We start from the raw sequence: 19791 nt of genomic DNA on the forward strand, positions 1-19791 counted from the left end.
GATGGGAGGGCTTGTAAAATGACATTGGAAAGTATGGGGAGGGAAGCCTAACATCTTCCTTGCCAAAGGACATTCCCACAAGTGGGAGGAGCATCGCTGAGGGCACCCACTTACTGGAGACGGGTAGCCGTTAATAGGATAGAATCCCTACAGTGCAGAAGGAGGCCATTTGGCCCATCAAGCTTGCAACAATCCCACACAGGTTCGATCCCCGTAATCCCACATATTTACTGGTAATCCCACTGACACTGAAGGGCAATTTAGCATTGCCAAAGAACCTAACCGCACATCTTTGGAGTGCGACACCAAAGCACTTGCAGGAAACCCACGCAGACACGGGAAGAACATGCAAACTCCACACAGACGGTCACCTGAGGCCAGAATTGAATCTGAGTCCCTGGTGCTGTGAGGCAGCAGTGCTAATCATTGTTCCACCAAGTCACCATCCCATCATGCCCAAAGTACTGGAAGATTACGGCCAATACTCCCACAATTTCCACCCTTACTTCTCTTCGTATTCTCGGATGCGTCTGATCCATTCTTAGTGACTTAAAAGCTTTTAAGTACAGCTATGCTTTCTAAAACCTCTACCTGTTTTCAGTGCATCGTGTCTGATCAATCTCCACATTCACTATGACTCTGGCAGCATCTTCTTCCTTGATAAAGACAGATAAAATGCTCACTTAATTCCTCAGCCAAGCCTTAAGCCTGGTAGTAGTGTATGTTTGCCTATTAATGTGCAAATTGAGCTTCTGCATTCGAAAAAAAAAATTGGAACTGCCAGTCCCCATTGGCTGCCAAAATCTTTCCAGCACCACACTACTGATCTGCCAATGACTTTGGCTCTCTTCTTCCTTTCCCAAGATGTTAACTCTTTACTGGTGTATTGTTACAAAAGTACTAAGTGCCTACTGAACCTCACCCGAGTCATAGTTCTTTATGCAATAAACAGATCAGCCATGATCTAGTTAAATGACAGAAGTCTGTGAGGCTTATTGGCCTGCTTCTGTTCCTATCCCGTTGGGGACAAGAGCACAAGAAGAAATAGAAGCAAGGGTAGGCCACCAGGCCCTTCAAGCCTGCCCCGCCGTTCAATACGATCATGGCTGGTCTTTGCCGACCTCAGTTCCTTTTCTGTGCCATTTCCCCACAGCCTTCTATTCCTCGAACTACCAAATATTTATCTACCTCCACTTTAAATATTCCTAATGATCCAGCCCCCACCACCCTTTGGGGCAGAGAATTCCAGAGATTCACTACCCTCTGCAGGAAGAAGCTTTTACGCACCTCAGTTTTAAATGACCGGCTCTTTATCTTGTAGCTATGTCCTGTTATATAGCTTTTAATTTAAACAGCTTCCAAGCATTCCAATTTAATGAGACAAACAAGGACAGTAATTCAATTGTTTCTTTATTTAACATTTCTGGTACCAACTCAAACATAAGCGATTACAACTCATCAACTCTTTACTGAACTTTAACTCTAACTTAACATCAACTTTGAACTGAACTTTAACTTTAACTGAACATCAACTTTAACTATTTAACTGAAAATAGATACTATCAAGTTTAGAAAACCTTGGTCAAGAAATATCCTCAATGTAGAATCTATCTTCTCTTCCTCTGAAGCATCCTTCAGGGCACAGGTCTTATTCTGATGGTTGATTTCTTAAAGTTATCCCTGCCAAACAAAGGACTGCATATCTCTTTATCCACAATTTTCCACTCACTTCCAGAAGATTTTCTGTCATCCAGCAACTGTGTCACCAGAAATCAATCACATGACTCAAACATCCAATCAAATTATTTTTGAACAATGCCACTGCACTTAGTTCAAACTGCATACTCCATACACATTACAGCCATAAAAATCAGAGGTGCAATGTCTGTGTCAATGTAAACAACTTCCTTTATCTGGCCAACATTGGTTTAAACATGGACAAAAGAACTGAATTCCAGAGGTGAGATGAGAATGACAGCCTTTGCCATCAAGGCCACATTCAACTAAGTGTGGCATCAAGGGGCCCTAGCAAAACTGGAATCAATGGGTATCAGGGGGCAAACTCTCCACTGGTTGGAGTCATACCTGGCACATAGGCAGATGATTGTGGTTGTGGAGGGTCAGTCATCTCAGCTCCAGGACATCTCTGCAGGAGTCCCTCAGGGTAGTGTCATAGGCCCAACAATCTTCAGCTATTTCAACAATGACCTTCCCTCTGTCATAAGGTCAGAAGTGGAGATGTTCACCAATGATTGCACAATGTTCAGCGCCATTCGTGACTGCTCAGATGATGAAGCAGTCCATGTTCAAATGCAACAAGATCTGAACAATATCCAGGCTTGGGCTGACAAGTGGCAAATAACATTTGCGCCACACAGATGCCAGGCAATGAGTATCACCAATAAGAGACATTCTAACCATCGCCCCTTGACATTCAATGGTGTTACCATCACTGAATCCCCCACTGTTAACATTCTTGGAGTTACCATTGACCAGAAACTCAACTGGACTCACCACATAAACACAGTGGCTACAAGAGTAGGTCAGAGGCTAGGAATACTGCAGCAAATAACTCACCTCCTGACTTCCCAAAACCTGTCCACCATCTACAAGGCACAAGTCAGGAGTGTGATGGAATACTCCCCACTTGCCTGGATGGGTGCAGCTCCAATAACACTTGAGAAGCTTGACACCATCCAGGACAAAGCAGCCCGCTTGATTGGCACCACATCTACAAACATTCAGTCCCTCCACCACTGACGCTCAGTAGCAGCAGTGTGTACTATCTACAAGATGCACTGCAGCAATCCACCAAAGATCCTTAGACAGCACCTTCCAAACCCACAACCACTTCCATCTAGAAGGACAAGGGCAGCAGATACATGGAAACACCACCACCTGCAAGTTCCCCTCCAAGCCACTCATCATCCTGACTTGGAAATATATCGCCCTTTCTTCACATTAATTGGTCAAAATCTTGGAATTCTATTCCTAACAGCATTGTGGGTCACCCCACAGCTCGTGGACAGCAGCGATTCAAGAAGGTGGCTCACCACTACTTCCACCACCACTACCTCAAGGGCAACAAGAGATGGGCAATAAATGCTAGCCAGCCAGTGATGCCCAGGTCCCACGAATGAATTAAAAAAACACAGGAAGCTTCAAATCACAGCTCCCAGAACAGAGTCTCTTTACAATCTGTTTCTGGTGTTAGTCTATAAATTGACCAAAATTCCCAGCATGCTTAGCTCTCAGCCAGAATAGCCATTTTATAGCTACTATTGCCATTATTGTTGTTAAATTATTGTTGCAGCTGTTCTTTCCCTGTCCACAGTCCCCTTGTACGAGACTCTCCCACTAGTGAAAACACTTCTTCATCTACCCAGTCAAGCCCCCTCAGCAGCTTATATGTTTGAATAATGTCACCCCTCACTCTTCTCAACTCCAGGGAATATAGATCCAGACTATTTAGTCTGTCTTTATAGGAAACCCTCTCATCTCAGGAATTAGCCTGGTGAATCCCCTTTGGACTGCCTCCATTTTTAGGTAAGGGGCGAGAGACGGGAGTCAGAAATGGGGTGGGAAGTGGATGGACTTTGGGGAATGATCACATTGGTTGGAAATAGGATAACAAATGAGAGAGAACAGGAGGGACAAAATTGAAATAAGGATAAGATCAGTTGAGAAAGGATGAGCAGGGTGGCACGGTGGCACAGTGGTTAGCACTACTGCCTCACAGGCCAGGGACCCGGGTTCTGTTCCCAGCTTGGGTCATTATGCGGAGTTTGCACGTTCTCCCAGTGTGAGTTTCCTCCGGTTCCAGTTCCTTCCCCCAGTCTGAAAGATGTGCTGGTAGGGTGCATTGACCTGCTAAAATCTCCCTCAGTGTACCCAAACAGGCATGGCGAATAGGGGATTTTCACAGCAACATCTTTACCATGTATACTTGTGACACTAATAAACAAAGTAAACCAAAGGAACAGTGCAGATGGCTATGTGTGAGGCAGGAAGGCAGGAGTCAGTTTTGAGTGTATTTTTCCCCGGGATTAAATTGTATGCTTGGTTTGGAGGATTGGAAAGTTAGGTAGTGGTTTCGCTTCCCCAAGGCTCAAGCTATGTGTGAGGTGAAGGTTGCGGTTTGCATTCCACAGGCTTAGTTTGTTGCTTAACTGGGAGGGGACAGTGAGGGGGGGTGGGCTGGGTAATTGATAGACAGGCACCACACCCAAATATGAACTTTTGAAGGGAGGGGACATTGGTCTAGAATAACAACTTGGGACTGAAGAGAAGGAGTGACAACACTTCACCCTTTTCTTGATTGCCCACGGGCAACTATCAAACACCACTTCATTATCTGGTGGATTAAACACTTCTGGAAGATTCTCGGCATTTGTGCTGCTGGAATTTGTGGTGGGAAATTGCTTTCTGGTCATGAGGGACAATTTACTGGCATCTTAAGGATAGAATTGAAAAGAGAGCAACGAAGGAATAGTTAAGATTCTGCATGTGAATTAGAATTCTGCACACTACAGTGAACTGCGAGCTAAAAATATTCTTATCGCTATAAGCAGATTCTTAAAAATCAGAGTCAATACATCAAAATCTAAATTCCAGCTGGTAGTCACATTTCATTCTGCAGAGATCCTGTTTCGTTTATTTATTAGTGTCACAAGCAGGCTTACATTAACACTGCAATGAAGTTACTGTGAAAATCCTCCAGCCGCCACACTCCGGCACCTATTTGGGTACACTGAGGGTCAATGCACTAACCAGCACGTCTTTCAGACCATGGGAGGAAACTGGAGTATCCAGAGGAAACCCACACAGATGTCAGGAAGAATGTGCAGACTCCACACAATGACCCAAGCTGGGAATCGAACCCGGGTCCCTGAGGCAGCTGTGCTAACCATTCTGTCACCGTGCCATCTCCTGTGCTAAGCCACCTTTGTTAACATTCCTGTGTCAGTGATTTGCATTGCAAATGCCAACCATCTATCAGCTGAATGCAGACTAGGTGAATATGGATTTTCCAACCAGGCAGCCAGATATCCTTGAGATAAAATACAATAATCCACTTGCTATTTTAAATATATAGATACAAAAACATTGAGAGATAGGAACATGAATTGTATTATTTCTTTGCCGTTTATATTTATTTCAACTGTGTGATGTAAATGGTGAAGCAGTTGAAAAGTCAGTTGCTAACCTTCTCATTTATCTTTCCCAACCTCTTAAACGCCCTGTGCCACTTGAGAATTCTTGTATTTGTCCTTCACAATGACCAGAAAATAAATACAAAAGCAAACTGCCATTTGGGATTAGGCAAAGCTTCTCAGTCAGGGTAATGTGCTGTATACCAAATGATGGGACAAGTACTTGGAAAATCATTTTTAAGGTCTAAATGTTGAGAATTTGGCTCGTACTTAGCCACAAAAGGTTTGAAATTTGAAAAAATACAATGTAAGTTTCCAGTGGAAACTTGGAACTGAACGGAGGCCATTAAGCGTAATCAGATTGAATGTAATCCATCTGATTTTCCCCATGAGGCTTTTGTATATTTAACATTTATTGGTTTGAAACGTGCTCTGGAGATTACAATGATTTTTGAAGTAATTTGCAAGGGACGTATAATAATGTTTACAATGTAATGCTTATTATTCAAGTTCTTCCTCAGTAACCGTGCAATTATTCTGCTAAGGGTCAAATTATTTACCTTTTCTTTGCTGGTTGCATGCCATTGTGGACAGTAATTAGACCAGAGGTTATATTGCCAATGGGATCGGAGACCTAATTTAATTTTTAATTAAATTTATGCCCTCCTAACTTATACTTTTATTTTGATCATTACTCCAGTTGTGTTTTGTTTAAAAAGATCACTGGAGTTGCTCCAAGGTGCTGGGGGTCATGGATGATCAATAAAAACTGAATTCTTCCATGGAATTCCTATTTCCAGCACAAGTTGCTGCCATATGTAATTAGCATGATGTGGAGATGCCAGCGTTGGACTGGGGTGGGCACATTAAGGAGTCTCACAACACCAGGTTAAAGTCCACCTGGTTTATTTGGAATCACGAGCTTTTGGAGCACTGTTCCTTCATCAGGTGAGTGGAACGGTATGTTCACAAACATGGCATATATAGGCAAAGACACAGTTGCAAGATAATTACAGATTAAAGTGTGAAGAATGGTTGGAATGTGAGTCTTTACAGGTAATCAAGTCTTTGCAGGCACAGACAGTGCAAGTGGAGAGAGGAATAAGCACAGGTTAAAGGGGTATGAATTGTCCCAAGACGGGGCAGTTAGTAGGATTTTGCAAGATCAGGCCAAATAGTGGGGGTTACGTGTGGTGTGACATGAACCCAAGGTCTTGGTTGCGGCCGTCCTCATGTATGCAGAACTTGGCTATCAGTTTCTGCTCACTGATTCTGCATTGTGTGTCTTGAAGGCTGCCTTGGAGAACGCTTAGCTGAAGATAGGACGCTGGATGTCCTTGACTGCTGAACTGTTCCCCAGCGGGAAGTGAACCTGACAACTGTCTTTGCCTATATATGCTGTATTTGTGAACCTACCACCACCCACCCGCCCCCCCCCCCCCCCCCCCCCCCACTCACCTGATAAAGGAGCAGCCCTGCTAAAGCTTATGATTCCAAATAAATCTGCTGGACTTTAACCTGGTGTTTTGAGACCTCTTACTGTATGTAGTTGGCGCTAGGAAGGGCAGAGGGAGTTGCCCTGTTAATGGCGAGGGTAGGAAGCTCATTCTGTTCTTCCTAATGAGCTCCAGTGTGATGGTTTTCTTTGTTACAGGTATAATTGACAGCGTGCATGGAGAGCGGAGACAAGTTGTCGCAGTAACTGGTGATGGAACCAATGATGGGCCGGCGCTGAAGAAGGCAGATGTCGGTTTTGCCATGGTAGGCACCAAAGCATTCAAAAATATGTTTGATTTTGTTTTAAGACTTGAATCAACAAACTGTGCTAGTGCAGCAGTAACCCTGCATCATCTGGTGAAAGTGGAACTTCCAACATCATGATTTGCTCAACACATACATATGTTAGTCGACTGTTAGTTTTGCTAAAGTGATAGTTTCCAGCAATGCAGCACATCTGTTACTCTGCCAGTGGTGACATTTCACATCTGGGCTGGATGAACATACTTCAGCTGGCTTTTCCCGATTCTTGTAACAACAGATTACAGATACAAAAGGGCTGAAGGGTGCAAAAAGTTTGACAAGGATGTTACAGGACTGGGAGGTTTGAATTATCAGGAGAGGCTGGATAAGATTGGGACTCTTTTCCCTGCAACGTAGGAGGATGAGGGATTACCTTATAGAGGTTTATAAAATCACGACAGGCATAAATAAGATGAATAGCCAAGGTCTTTTTCCCCAAGGTAGGGGAGTCCAAGACTTGAAGACAAAGGTTTAAGTTGAGAGGGGAAAAATTTAAAAGGGACTTGAGGGGCAACCTTTACACACAGAGGGTGGTGGTATCGGGTACAATGACCACATTTAAAAGACAATTGGCAGGTAGGTGGATGGGGAAGGGTTAGAGGGATGTGGGCCAAACGCAGGCAAATGGCACTAGTTCAGTTTAGGAAACCTGGTCAGCATGGACGAGTTGGGCCGAAGGGCCTGTTTCCATGCTGTATATCTCTATGGCCGGAATTTTATTGCCACCACGGGTGAGGGCTGGACAATGGGAAGGGCTGTTGACCTCGGGCGAGGTTTTATATTTTCGGGACAAGCGAGGCCGTAAAATCCTGCCCTATGACTCAAATATCCTCCGCATTTATCCTATCGCATTCAGAAGGAGATGAGAACAACTGGATTAGAAGCATTCAAAAATAACTTACAGTTTAAAAATATTTCACTCATCTGACCTGGCATTTAAAAAGAGAACCTAAAGTATTATTGTTCTTTGAAGCTGGTGTTGTAAAGTCAAAACGGATATGTTACGAGAGTTATTTTTTGCCCATAGATGTCGTGTTGATCCTTCCTTTCCCCTTGACAGGTAACAGTTTATCCCATTACTGAAGCCGAAGGAATTGCAGGTCCCAGGGTCTTAGTGCTAAAAAACTTCAGTTATCTCCCAATTCAGGCAGTTTACTCAGCTATTCCATACTGAAGGAATCGCAGGTTTGGTCTCCAGTTTGTGCTGTCTCAGGCTGACACGAACTGGGGTGCCATTGGCCGATTGTGATAATTAATCCCTGTGCACTTTGGTTTAGAAGGTAAAAATCATGCGGGAGGAAGGGGGAATGAATGACTTTTAGTGACTCCTGCTAGGTTACTTGGTACCCATGGGTGTCCCACCCCAGCAAAGGGTCACCCCCATCAAGAAAAGGAGAAAATTGGATTTCAAAGAAAATGAAACCCCTCAGATACAAAATTATTCCAACCATAGAATCCCTACAGTGCAAAAAGAGGTCATTTGGCCCATCGAGTCTACACCGACAACAATCCCACCCAGGCCCTATTCCCACGGATTTACCGGACTAATCCCCCCTGACAATAAGGGGCCATTTATTGTGGCATCTTTGGAGGAAACCGGAGCACCTAGAGGGAACTCACGCAGACGTGGGGAGAACATGCAAAGTCTACAGTTACCCAAGACTAGAATTGAACCCAGGTCCCTGGCGTTGTTGGGGCAGCAGGGCTAATCACTGTGCCACCATGCTGCCCAGAGATCCATGGAGATAAATCATTGTGGTAGATTTGTTGTGTCCACTGACTATACTATTATGCATTCATAAACTTATCAAAAAATCTGGTGGTACGATTTCTGCAGTGTTGATGGTCCAACATCCTAAACAGTCCTTTATACTGCTTCAGATCAAAATGCATTAAAGTTGAAGATTTAAATAATAGCATGAAAGATAACAAAATCAAGTCCACAAATCTGCTTGTTAATTAGAAAGCTCCAAACTGTACGTGCACACAATCCTTTCACTCAGCTTCACTTTCCCTTGGTCCATGGTATACAGAAGGCCAAATGTTGTAATTGCTGGGGTTCAGAGAAACCCGCATTCAATAGGGAGAGTGAAGTTATTTGAGGACCTTTCAGTCTGAAGGAAGTGGGTGAGAGAGATGTGAAAAGGAAGCAGCGGTCCCTGATTTGATACACTTGTTTGATATCTGTAGTTGCATGCACAGATTTATAAATAGCTTGCATATGTGAATTTATTTAAGATCAAAACATTGCTCCTTGGGCACACCAGCAAGGTTTGAGAATTGAACTCTTATCTGTAGTCAGTTAGCTAATCTCAGCCAAAATGCCAAAAATGCTGCACAAAGTGAGGTTTGCTAGAGAGGGGGTACAAACCAGTGAGTTCTGCTAGAAATACATCTGTTTGGGTGTTAAACGTTGATGGGATGGGGCTCCACTAAAATGACCCTCCCTCTAGCCCCCTCTACCCCCGCCCCATTTGAACCAAATTTGCATCTGCTACGCACACACACTTCTGCTGAGAATTGCACTGGTTGCCATCTTGGTTTAGCCAGTACTGCTCACGCAGTGAATATCTGATGGAGGAACGGTGCAACATTGGCAGAGTCAATCGGTTTGCAACACTGGTCTCAGTGATCCAGCCAGTGACCTGCTTAACCTCTCACACCTGAGTGTGCATTAAGAAGCAGGGTGGACCTATCCCACCCACCCCACTCCCAATCCCCATTGGGTGCTATTTAAAGGGATTATCCACTACCTAAGGTTACTTTTCTGGTTGATTTCTTCTGCCTGGTGCTTTATTTCTACAAGCTTTAGATGTTTTCCATAGTTATTTGAAATTACAAAGGTCTACAGGGAATGGTGTGGCACGTGCTGAAGGACTTTTTCTTGACTTCAAAGTTCCTGCGCCAACCGTCTCTCCCAAGCAGGAATGCAGTGGTAGGTATACCCCTCAGAATGTTGCATTACTGGGAGAATGAGCAGAGGGCATGCAGAGCAGGACAAGCTGCTAGAAGAGGGAGGAGGAGGAGGGGGAAAAGAGTTCTCAGCAGGAGGCCATCTCTATCCAGGATGTTCAGAGAGGAATGACTCCAGCTGAACCTCAGCAAGGAACAATGTATAAGATGTTGGTACTTAAATAAAGACACCCTGTCAGAAATCTGCCACCTGCTGGCACAGTTGAAGAAGGGCATTGGCACTGGCTATGAACGTGATGGAGGCAATGACCTTCTCTGCATATGAATGGTTCCAGGCTGGAGCTGGAGACATATGTCAGAACTTTACCGCCTCACCTGCCAGCAACTCGCAAGATCCCGCCCGAGGCCAATGGAGAATGTTGTTCTGCAAGCCTCTCCTTCCCCAATTTTGGGGCGGTAAAATTCTGCCCATAGAGTCAACAGTGCAGAAGGAAGCCATTTGGCCCATTGAGCCTGCGCTGACAACAATCCCAACCAGGCCCTATCCCCACATTACCCTCCTAATCCCTCTGACAGTAAGGGGCAATTTAGCACGGCCAATCAACCTAACCCATATATCTTTGGACTGTGGGAGGGTACCAGAGCACCCGGAGGAAACCCACGCAGACATGGGGAGAATGTACAAACTCCACACAGTCACTGGAATTGAGCCCAGGTCCCTGGCGTTGAGAGGCAGCAGTGCTAACCACTGTGCTACCAGCCATAGTCAACACTTTGCAGTTTTCCATCTACTGTTGCAGGTTGGGAGTGAGCATGAGGCTATGAGAAGATTGTGGGTTTTCTGATGGTGCACAGTACCACTGACTGCATCATTTTGCAGATTCTGCTCTGTCCCACAACTGGAGGGTTTATGCCCCCTCAATGTCATCCATAGACAATGAATCATGTGGGTCTACACACTGTATCCTGGTAGCAGCCTTCAAACTTCAAATCAGAAACATTATGGTCACCATGGTAACCAAAGGCGATCGGATGGTGAGGACCATTCATTGAAGACTCTGGTGAATGACCCATGCAATCACAGGCAGCATGCAAAAACCATCCTGCCACACACAATCTAACAGGGCAGGTCGCTGAAATGATGTTTCTGCTGCCTGAACAGCTCTGGAGAAGTCCTGCAGTACTAGATGGGATTGGGATCCGGATTTCTTATGGTATTCCCAATGCTGCCAATCTCCCGGAGGGACAGCCATTGCCACCAGCGACAGGGTGAGCAGCTCAGGGGCATTGTAAAGGGGATAAGGGAAAAGATGGAAGGCTCGGGTAGACTGGACGGGCACTTTCTGAATGGGCTGTCCTGGAAGAGCTAACAGATTCGATTCCAGTAACTTCAACCCCAAAAGCTGCCCCCTTCCCTTTGCACACCCACCATTTTCCTCCATTCCACCCCCTCACCCCCCCCCACACGCACCCCTCCCCCCACCCCCCACCCTTTCTTGTCACTCCCCACCCGTTACTCCCCACCCTTCCACCTCACTCCCTTCCCCTCACTCCCCACCCCTCCCCCTCACTCCCCACCCCTCCCCCTCACTCCCCACCCCTCCCCCTCACTCCCCACCCCTCCCCCTCACTTTCCACCCCTCCCCCTCACTTTCCACCCCTCCCCCTCACTTTCCACCCCTCCACCTCACTTTCCACCCCTCCACCTCACTCCCCACCCCTCCCCCTCACTCTGTCACTGACCATCACAGCACCTGCTCGGTCACAATGCAAAAAATCAAAGCCACCAGAAAATAAGAACATAAGAACATAAGAAATAGGAGCAGGAGTAGGCCATCTAGCCCTTCGAGCCTGCCCCGCCATTCAATAAGATCATGGCTGATCTGTCGCTGCTCAGTTCCACTTTCCCGCTTTCTCCCCATAACCCTTAATCCCCTCTCTTATCAAAAACCCTTCAACCCGCGTCTTAAAAATATTTAGCGAGGCAGCCTCCACCACTTCAACGGGCAGAGAATTCCAGAGATTCACCACCCTTTGAGTGAAGAAGTTCCTCCTCAACTCCGTTCTAAACCGCCTCCCCCTTTATCTTGAGGCTGTGCCCCCTAGTCCTACTGTCTTTTTTGAGCGGGAAGAGTCTCTCCACCTCTATCCTATCCATCCCATTCATCATCTTATACGTCTCAATGATAAATGAACCAAATCAAACTTAGAAATGAAATCATGTCATATTGAGTACAAAGCTAACCTAATTGCACTTGTGCATTCCCTCATTGCCAGTTTCCCACAAGTCTTTGCCCAAGGGGCTGCTGTGATTGGTGGAAGGTGGCTGGCTCCCCCTGGAGGACAATGGCGGACGGCCTTGAGGAATGAACAGCTCTGGGCCGAGAGGAGATGGCTGCAGTCTGCACCATCTTGGCTCTGGCAGCAGCAGCGTGAGCCTGGCTAGCAGTCAGCAGCTTGGACACTGGTACAGCGGGAGACCGAACGCTGTCACTCTGAGCCAGGCTAGCAGCATTCTGCTCCAGAGTCGCTGCCATTAACCCGAGCGGACTCTCAGTAATCTTACTCATCCATCGGCGGACAGATTGTAGCACTGCTGTGAGATCCTGCAAGCTCCCTTGAACACTGGAATCCACAGCCAGGATGACAGCAGCCTGAGCTTCCATAACAGCAGGCTGACCTCGCACGACCTCAGTGCAGCACACAGGGATTATGAGTCGTCTGTTTGTGCTACAGTGAAAGTTATGACGTCACATATCAGACGCTGCATTGTGGTCGGAGGGAGCTAGTCAGCACCTACACACTGGAAATGATGGGCCCCGACTTAGTGTAAAACCCTATACCAAGTCATTACAAGAAAGCTCTGTGCTCTTGACATTGACCACAGGCTTCTGGGAGGCTTCACAATGAGCCAAGCATTTCATTGTCCACACCCCTGGGGGAGGCAATGGCTTAGTGGTATTACCACCAGACTAGTCATCCAGAAACTCAGCTAATGTTCTGGGGACCCGGGTTTGAATCCCACCATGGCAAATGGTGGAATTTGAATTCAATTTTTTAAAAGTCTGGAATTAGGAATCTACTGATGACCATGAAACCATTGTCAATTGTTGGAAAAACCATCTGGTTCACCAGTATCCTTTAGGGAAGGAAATCTTCTGTCCTTCCCCAGTCTGGCCTGCATGGGCCTGAGTGGGGTTGTAGGTGGTGCAGACTTGATGGGCTGAATGGCCTCCTTCTGCACCGCAGGGATTCTATGATTGTACATGTGACTCCAAAGCCACAGCAAAGTGGTTGACTTTCAACTGCCCTTTGAACAAGGGCAACTGTGGATGGACAATAAATGCTGGCCAGTCAATGGCGTCCATGAATACATAAATAAAACCCATCAGAGATTCTCAGTAGGCTGCTGCCTTGAAGTTTTCCCCAGAATCCTCCACAGTGGAACCCATGTGTCACTTTGTTCTTGGACAAGTTGGCGTCTGTGCTATCCTAGCCTGGCTGCAGCATATCCGTGCCCCGTATCTCACCACATGCTTCTACTGCATCCTCTCAGATACATACACTGTCAATATCTGAGCTGGCGACTGAGTGTGAAATTGAGCAATGGGTGCATTGGAACATGACGCGTGAATTCTGTTTCTCTTTTCACAGATGCTGCCAGACCTGTTGAGTTTTTGTAGCACTTACTGTTTTTAACGCCCTGTAAGAAATGCAACCCAGTTGTACTCTTCCTATTCCGTCGGTGGGTACAGGTCGATCACATGTGGGAATCCCCATGCCCATTTTGAGGGGTTAGCCTCCCATTGTCTAAACTCATGTATGTAGAATGGTCATTGGGTGAGATATGGGGGGCCTACTTGCTCCAACAAAACCACACTCCAGCATTTGTTGCCACCTTTTATTCGAGAGTAGTCGGAGAGCCATAGAATCCTACAGTGCAGAAGGTGGCCATTTGGCCCATCGCGTCTGCATCAAGCACAATCCCACCCAGGCCCTATCCCCATAACCCCAGGCATTTACTCCAGCTAGTCCCCCTGATACTAAGGGGCAATTTAGTATGGCCATTTCACCTAATCCTCACGTTTTTGGACCGTGGGAGGAAAGTGGAGCACCCGGAGGAAACCCATGCAGACACAAGGAGAAATGCAAACTCCACAGTGACAGTGACCCAAGGCTGGAATTGAACCCGAGTCCCTGGCACAGTGAGGCAGCAGTGCTAACGCTGTGCCACCGTGATTTGCAGACATTGATGCTACAGCGGTGGCACCGTGGCAGGGGCAGAACCTTACAGCATGTAATATTTAAAAAATGATTGAGAGAAAAATGTTGTTTTACCAAATAACTTCTTTCTTCCAAACTTAAGATATGAATTTTCTGGTGCCAGCTTAATAATTACTTAATATCTCCAAAATTCTCATTATCAGTGGCAATGTTGATTTGATCAGTCAAAGTAAGGCAAAAAATATTGTCCACGGCAAACTGAGTGGTCAGCAGGATTCAAAACTGACTCTCTGTCATCATCTTTTCAATAATATAGTGTCTAAGAGGATTTCAGAAATCCTGTCATCATTTTAAAGGTTCTTGAAGAAAAGCCATTGGGCAGGATTTTCTAGCTGCACTCACCCCGGAAAATCCTGCTTGAGCTCAATGGACCTTTGTATGGTTCCACCCCCCACCCACTTCAATTCCCGTGGCGGGACAGGAAAACTCCCCCCGGTACTGTTCAAAGACATCTTACTGTTGAAAAAGTTCCAGCAAGCCATGTTAGCTACTACCTGTTGCTATTAGCAACCAATTTGCCTATTCTGAACATTATTCACCTTCACACCCTCCCTGGTGGGGTGGCTGATCTCTGCAAATCTGTGTGGAATATCACTGTGTTAGTGGAAATAAGCAACCTTAAAGCTGTCTTCTGCCACACGTCACCATTTAATAAGATGTGAGCACCCTCTAGTGATTGGAGTTTAACTGTATGGAGCTCTTCACCACAATGCTGTGATCGATCCTTATGTTTTGTACTCAGCCCATCGAGAGTTACCAATGCAGAGCATTTTCCATTTTCTACTCATTCAAGTAGTGTATGGGGCAAATGGAGGTAAAGTTTCCTTTATTGTACCTCATCAATGTGCCTTAAGTTCAACCTCGGAAGAATATCTCTTTTGAACCGTGTTATGATCCCAGTAGAGAGTGATAACTTTTAACAAGAGGCGGGTTTTTCTGGTCACGTCCACCCAAGACCAGAATATCCTGCCCAAGGTCAGCAAGGTGCCCCACGACCCCCTTGCCGGATACAATTCCCGTGGTAGGTGGGACAGGAAAATTCCACCCATGAGATTTGAATTTCCAAAGGGACAGACAACAAAATTTCATGTTTCAAGACTAAGACTGTAACAAATAAACTAAAAGCAGCATTGACTAAACATTAGTTCAGAGGCGACCAATGCACTACGCTGTAGAAAAGTCACTTGTTAACACAACCTATGCTGTGCATTACACAATGCCGACAGAGTTGTCCAGATCACTCCTGGCATTTCAGCAGGCCCTCATCCCTACCAGATCATCCTGTGACCTTTCAAACAAAGTTCTCCTTACTCAGCCTGTTGAGCATAATTGAATACTCCATCTGCAAAGTCCACTTTGACCTCCAAAAGTTCCACCTGTTCCACCATTTTCTTTCTGAATAAAAATCCTGTTGTTATAAGCATCCTGCTTCTATCCCTGTAGCTATTCTGCTTTGCACACAGAGCAGGATCTCTCTCTCGCTCACTCTCTAGGGTCACTGAGTTTGCAAGTTTAGCAGTAGTAAGGTCAGATACATTTTCCTTTGCGTTCAGATGTTAAAACAGACACCTGACCTTCAATGAGGCTTGACCTGGGTCCCCTGTTCTCATGGCATCCAGAACACACGAGCTTATCACAGGTCAGAGCTCGTGAGATAAATGAATTATTTTCAGGATGGGAAACTGCCCCTATTTCTAATGTTCTTTGTTCTTTATAAATTAATAAGGATGAGCGAAATGTCTTTCCAAATGGAGCAGGTTCTTTCCCTGATTTATTCCTGGGAGAAAGTTCTACCTTGAGCAGGAAATGATGTTTGATGTTGAGGAGACTGGACATTTCTTTGCTGGATGACTAGATAGGAAGTCAGACCTGAATGAGAGAGAAGATTCTCAGAAACAGTTTACTGAGAGGGAAGTGAAGGTGGATGCTGGTATCGACCTATGTTATAATATCGGAAGGACAAATGTGAAACCATGTAACACATTTAAAAGAAGCACAATTTGGACGTTATGGGTGGGAGTTTCCAGCCATGTTTATCCTGGGATTGGAGATTCTCAACCGAGATCAATGGACCACCAAACTTTCTATCCTGCCTAATACAATTCCCATGGCGAGCTGGGCAGGAAAATTTACCCCCAGAAATCATAACTCTAATCCCACACAGAACAGGTTACATGTGACATTTTACACTCCTGGATTTCCCCAAACAAAGCTAAAGCATCACTTTATTTTGTTTCTGTACCCAAAATGCCATCAAAATCTTCACAGGATTAATTGTAAAATATGTTGTTTCAAGACCATAAATTATTTAGGACTATTTCTTCTCTCTCTAATGTAAAGCAATTTTGTTGTACACCATCAGTTTATGTTGATGATATTTCAAAACCAGGCATGATGTAACATTTTTACTGTCAGTTATTGCTCAACTCAAAAGATCTATCACTTGAATTGCCATAACATACGAGGCTATGGGCCAAGTGCTGGAAAATGATATTAGAATAAATAGGTGCTTGGCGGCCAGCACAGACAGGATAGGCCGAAAGGCCTCTTTCTGTGCTGTAAAGCTCTCTGACGCTGGATGCAGGATTTTCCAGTTGCGCTCGTCCCAAGACCGGAAAATCCCACCCGAAGTCAACGGACATTTTTATGATCTATGTCCCACCCGCTCCGATTCCTATGATTGTCGGGATGGGAAAATCCTGCCCTGTGACACTATAATGGCTCAAATCGTCCAGTCCCAATAGTGTCAGGAGACTGGACATATGATATAAGATGCGAATCAAGATCCTGACGTGCGGAGGTACATTGGGAAACGACTGGAATGTTTAATCTTCCGATGAGCAATTTTCTTACATCCCGAGATCCTCCACAAAATCTTGGAGTCTGAGTTGGAAATCTTGGGCTGTCCTGTGCGACTTGCTTGGATAGTTACCCAGGAAACGTCAGACAGATTAAAACCTGCTCTAACCCCTGCGTATGTACACATACCCAGCCCCCTGCCCCCATCTCCCAACAACCCCCGATCTCACCTGACTGACTCCATAACCTCACCCAACTACCCACTTCAACCACCTAGCATTGCTGCTGTTTGGAGAATTCAGCCTAATGTATTTTAAAGATATGGATCTTATGAATGCCTAGTTTTTATTTTATATCAAAGCCGTTACCATGGGGATTGTTTTGAGCAAAGACAGGAAAATATGTTCACATGAAAGTCCCTCAACTCAGTCTTCGTTTGTAAAGAACACTTTCAAAAAAACTTGATTGTATCTGACTTGGGTTTCCAAAGTTTTGTGAATGCAAATTTCTGATCGTTAAGTCAAATTCGTCAGCCAAATCGCTGGTGAGTTCACAGCATAAAAATAGACATCATTCAGCACAAACTCATTCCAGATTTAGTTGCAATCCAGAGCTGTTGCAAGAATGGCTGCTATCAGTTCAATATCCCTTCGGTACATTTGGAGATGTTTTTCTGAGATTTGAATTAAGGCACATTCTCTTGCAGACAAGATTTCCATAAAAAAACACGATAACATCGGCCCTCCCTGCCCTGACTAACAGTGGTTGAGAAAAGTGCTTCATTCCCAAATATTGACAATGTCTTATTAATGAACATCATCCAATTACTCAGAGTCTGGTTGTTAAAATAATTAATATCTAATAACTATTAATTATAATGACTTCATATCTAATAACTATTAATTATGATAACTCTGGTTATCGTAACAATGACTATCATTTGTTCATAATGGTTTTAAAAAATATTAATTTTGGAATCGCGTTGCTTTGTTTTTGTTTTCTTTCTCCTGAATCTGTTAAATCAAGAGATTTGCTCTCACCAGTGGAGCTGTTAACTGTTTATTCCTGTTTTATAGGGCATTGCTGGCACTGACGTAGCGAAGGAAGCCTCCGATATTATCCTGACTGATGATAATTTCAGCAGCATCGTGAAGGCTGTCATGTGGGGCCGAAACGTTTACGACAGCATCTCCAAGTTTCTACAGTTCCAGCTGACAGTCAACGTAGTTGCTGTCATAGTTGCGTTCACTGGAGCGTGTATCACCCAGGTGAGAGGGTTTAATCCCTGCTGTACGCACTCTGAGCGCACATCCCGGGGCCCGTGATCGAAAGAACGTGCATCAGGCATTATTCTGTCGCAGAGTTCAGCCAAGGCTTTTGGGCTCTGTGTTCTGTGGTTGTATGCTGTCCCGTGGAGAGGCTTATATGGCTGGACAATAATAATAGCATCACGTAATGATACCCACATACATAGGATACAGCACTGACTCGATGCTATCCTCATCCCAATTTCTACCTGAGCCATTACACTCTAATACAACTGTCTACATCGTAATGTTAATCGTGCTGTTCCCCCAGTCCATATTTAACTCTTAAAAGTCCCAATACTATATCTCTCCCCCAAAGCTTTACCCAGATATATTTACAATAATATTTACATGTTAACGCTTCTCTCTCACTGACTTTAGAGGTTCAGGCAGTTTGGAGGCCTTACTATGCTTCCAGATCTTGATCTTTTCAAGTCTGGAGGAGTGGTAGTCTGCATTGCTTTGACTGTGTTGCTCTGGAGTTAAAGTTGCAGTGCTTAATGTTTCAATTATTTGGGTTTCTACGTGGTGTTAACTCAACTGTTTGATAGGAGGTTTGCCATGGGGAGTGAGGAGAAGACCTCTCCTGTTCCATCTGATTGTGCCTCCTGGCGAATGTGGCAATTAAGATCATAGTTAATCTTCATCACTCAGGACAATGACAACTGCTCATGGTCACTGATCCAAACCTTCTTGCCTCTGTTTAACCTGGGCAGGTTTCTAGTGCAGTACCTCCTATTGTAAGTAGAAGCTTGTCACTATCTATAGGACTGTTCTTGGTCCTGAACCTTCTGATAGTCCTTGACTTGCAACCCTGAGATTCATTCTTTCAGCAGCATGGAAAGTTGAGTGTGAAATCTACTGCCCATCAGCAGTTCTAATAGAGCTATTCCATGTGGTAGTGGAAAGTAGTCATTTTGCTTCAAGCAGGTTTTAATAGTGCAAACTCCCCATTCTACTGCACCATTAGATTGTGGATCCTCTCAGGAACTGGTGAGATGTTGAGATGCATAATTCCTGGCAGAATGAGTGAAGTATGAATTAGCGAGTTGTGGACCCTTGTCAGACACCACCTGGCTCTGGATGCCATGGATAACAAAGGCTTCTTCCAATGAAGTAATGACTGCAGGAGGGGTCATTGTGTATAATTGCTGTGCTTTGACATACTGAGGGGAGTAATCACCAATCATTGGATATGAATATATCTATTACCTATGGCCTGGTAATAAACTGTCTGTAGGTAAGAGGCTCCCTTGGGACTGGAATGTGCAGTTCACATCCTGACAGTATAAAATTGATATACGCAGCCACCATGCTGCAGACTGAGCCCGTACTCTCCACTTTCTGATGCCCAAGTGACCTTGGTAGATTCATTGTAAGATCTCCAGCCAAGAATGAGACGGGAATGACCAACCACTGATCATACACTAGTAGATCATCAATTGCAGTGAAGTCTTTCTGCCGTTCAAAGTAAACTTTCATTACATTGCCAACTGACTGCTGCAGTGGCCAATTTTGTACTAACAGATGTGGAT

The 19791-nt window shown here is 45.0% G+C and overlaps 1 protein-coding gene across 9 annotated transcripts in view; it reads left to right on the forward strand.

Moving 5' to 3' along the window:
- atp2b2 (ATPase plasma membrane Ca2+ transporting 2) overlaps positions 1-19791 on the forward strand; it is an 830803-nt gene that overhangs the window by 751674 nt on the left and 59338 nt on the right. For all 9 annotated transcript variants that reach the window (XM_080181822.1, XM_080181828.1, XM_080181801.1 and 6 more), the window contains 2 exons: positions 6808-6914; positions 18026-18217. In XM_080181822.1, the coding sequence (XP_080037948.1) occupies positions 6808-6914; positions 18026-18217 (299 nt within the window). The remainder of the gene's footprint in view (positions 1-6807; positions 6915-18025; positions 18218-19791) is intronic.

Source organism: Carcharhinus amblyrhynchos, chromosome 3, assembly GCF_965287045.1.
Source record: "Carcharhinus amblyrhynchos chromosome 3, sCarAmb.v2.hapA, whole genome shotgun sequence".
Taxonomy (NCBI): Eukaryota; Metazoa; Chordata; class Chondrichthyes; order Carcharhiniformes; family Carcharhinidae; genus Carcharhinus; species Carcharhinus amblyrhynchos.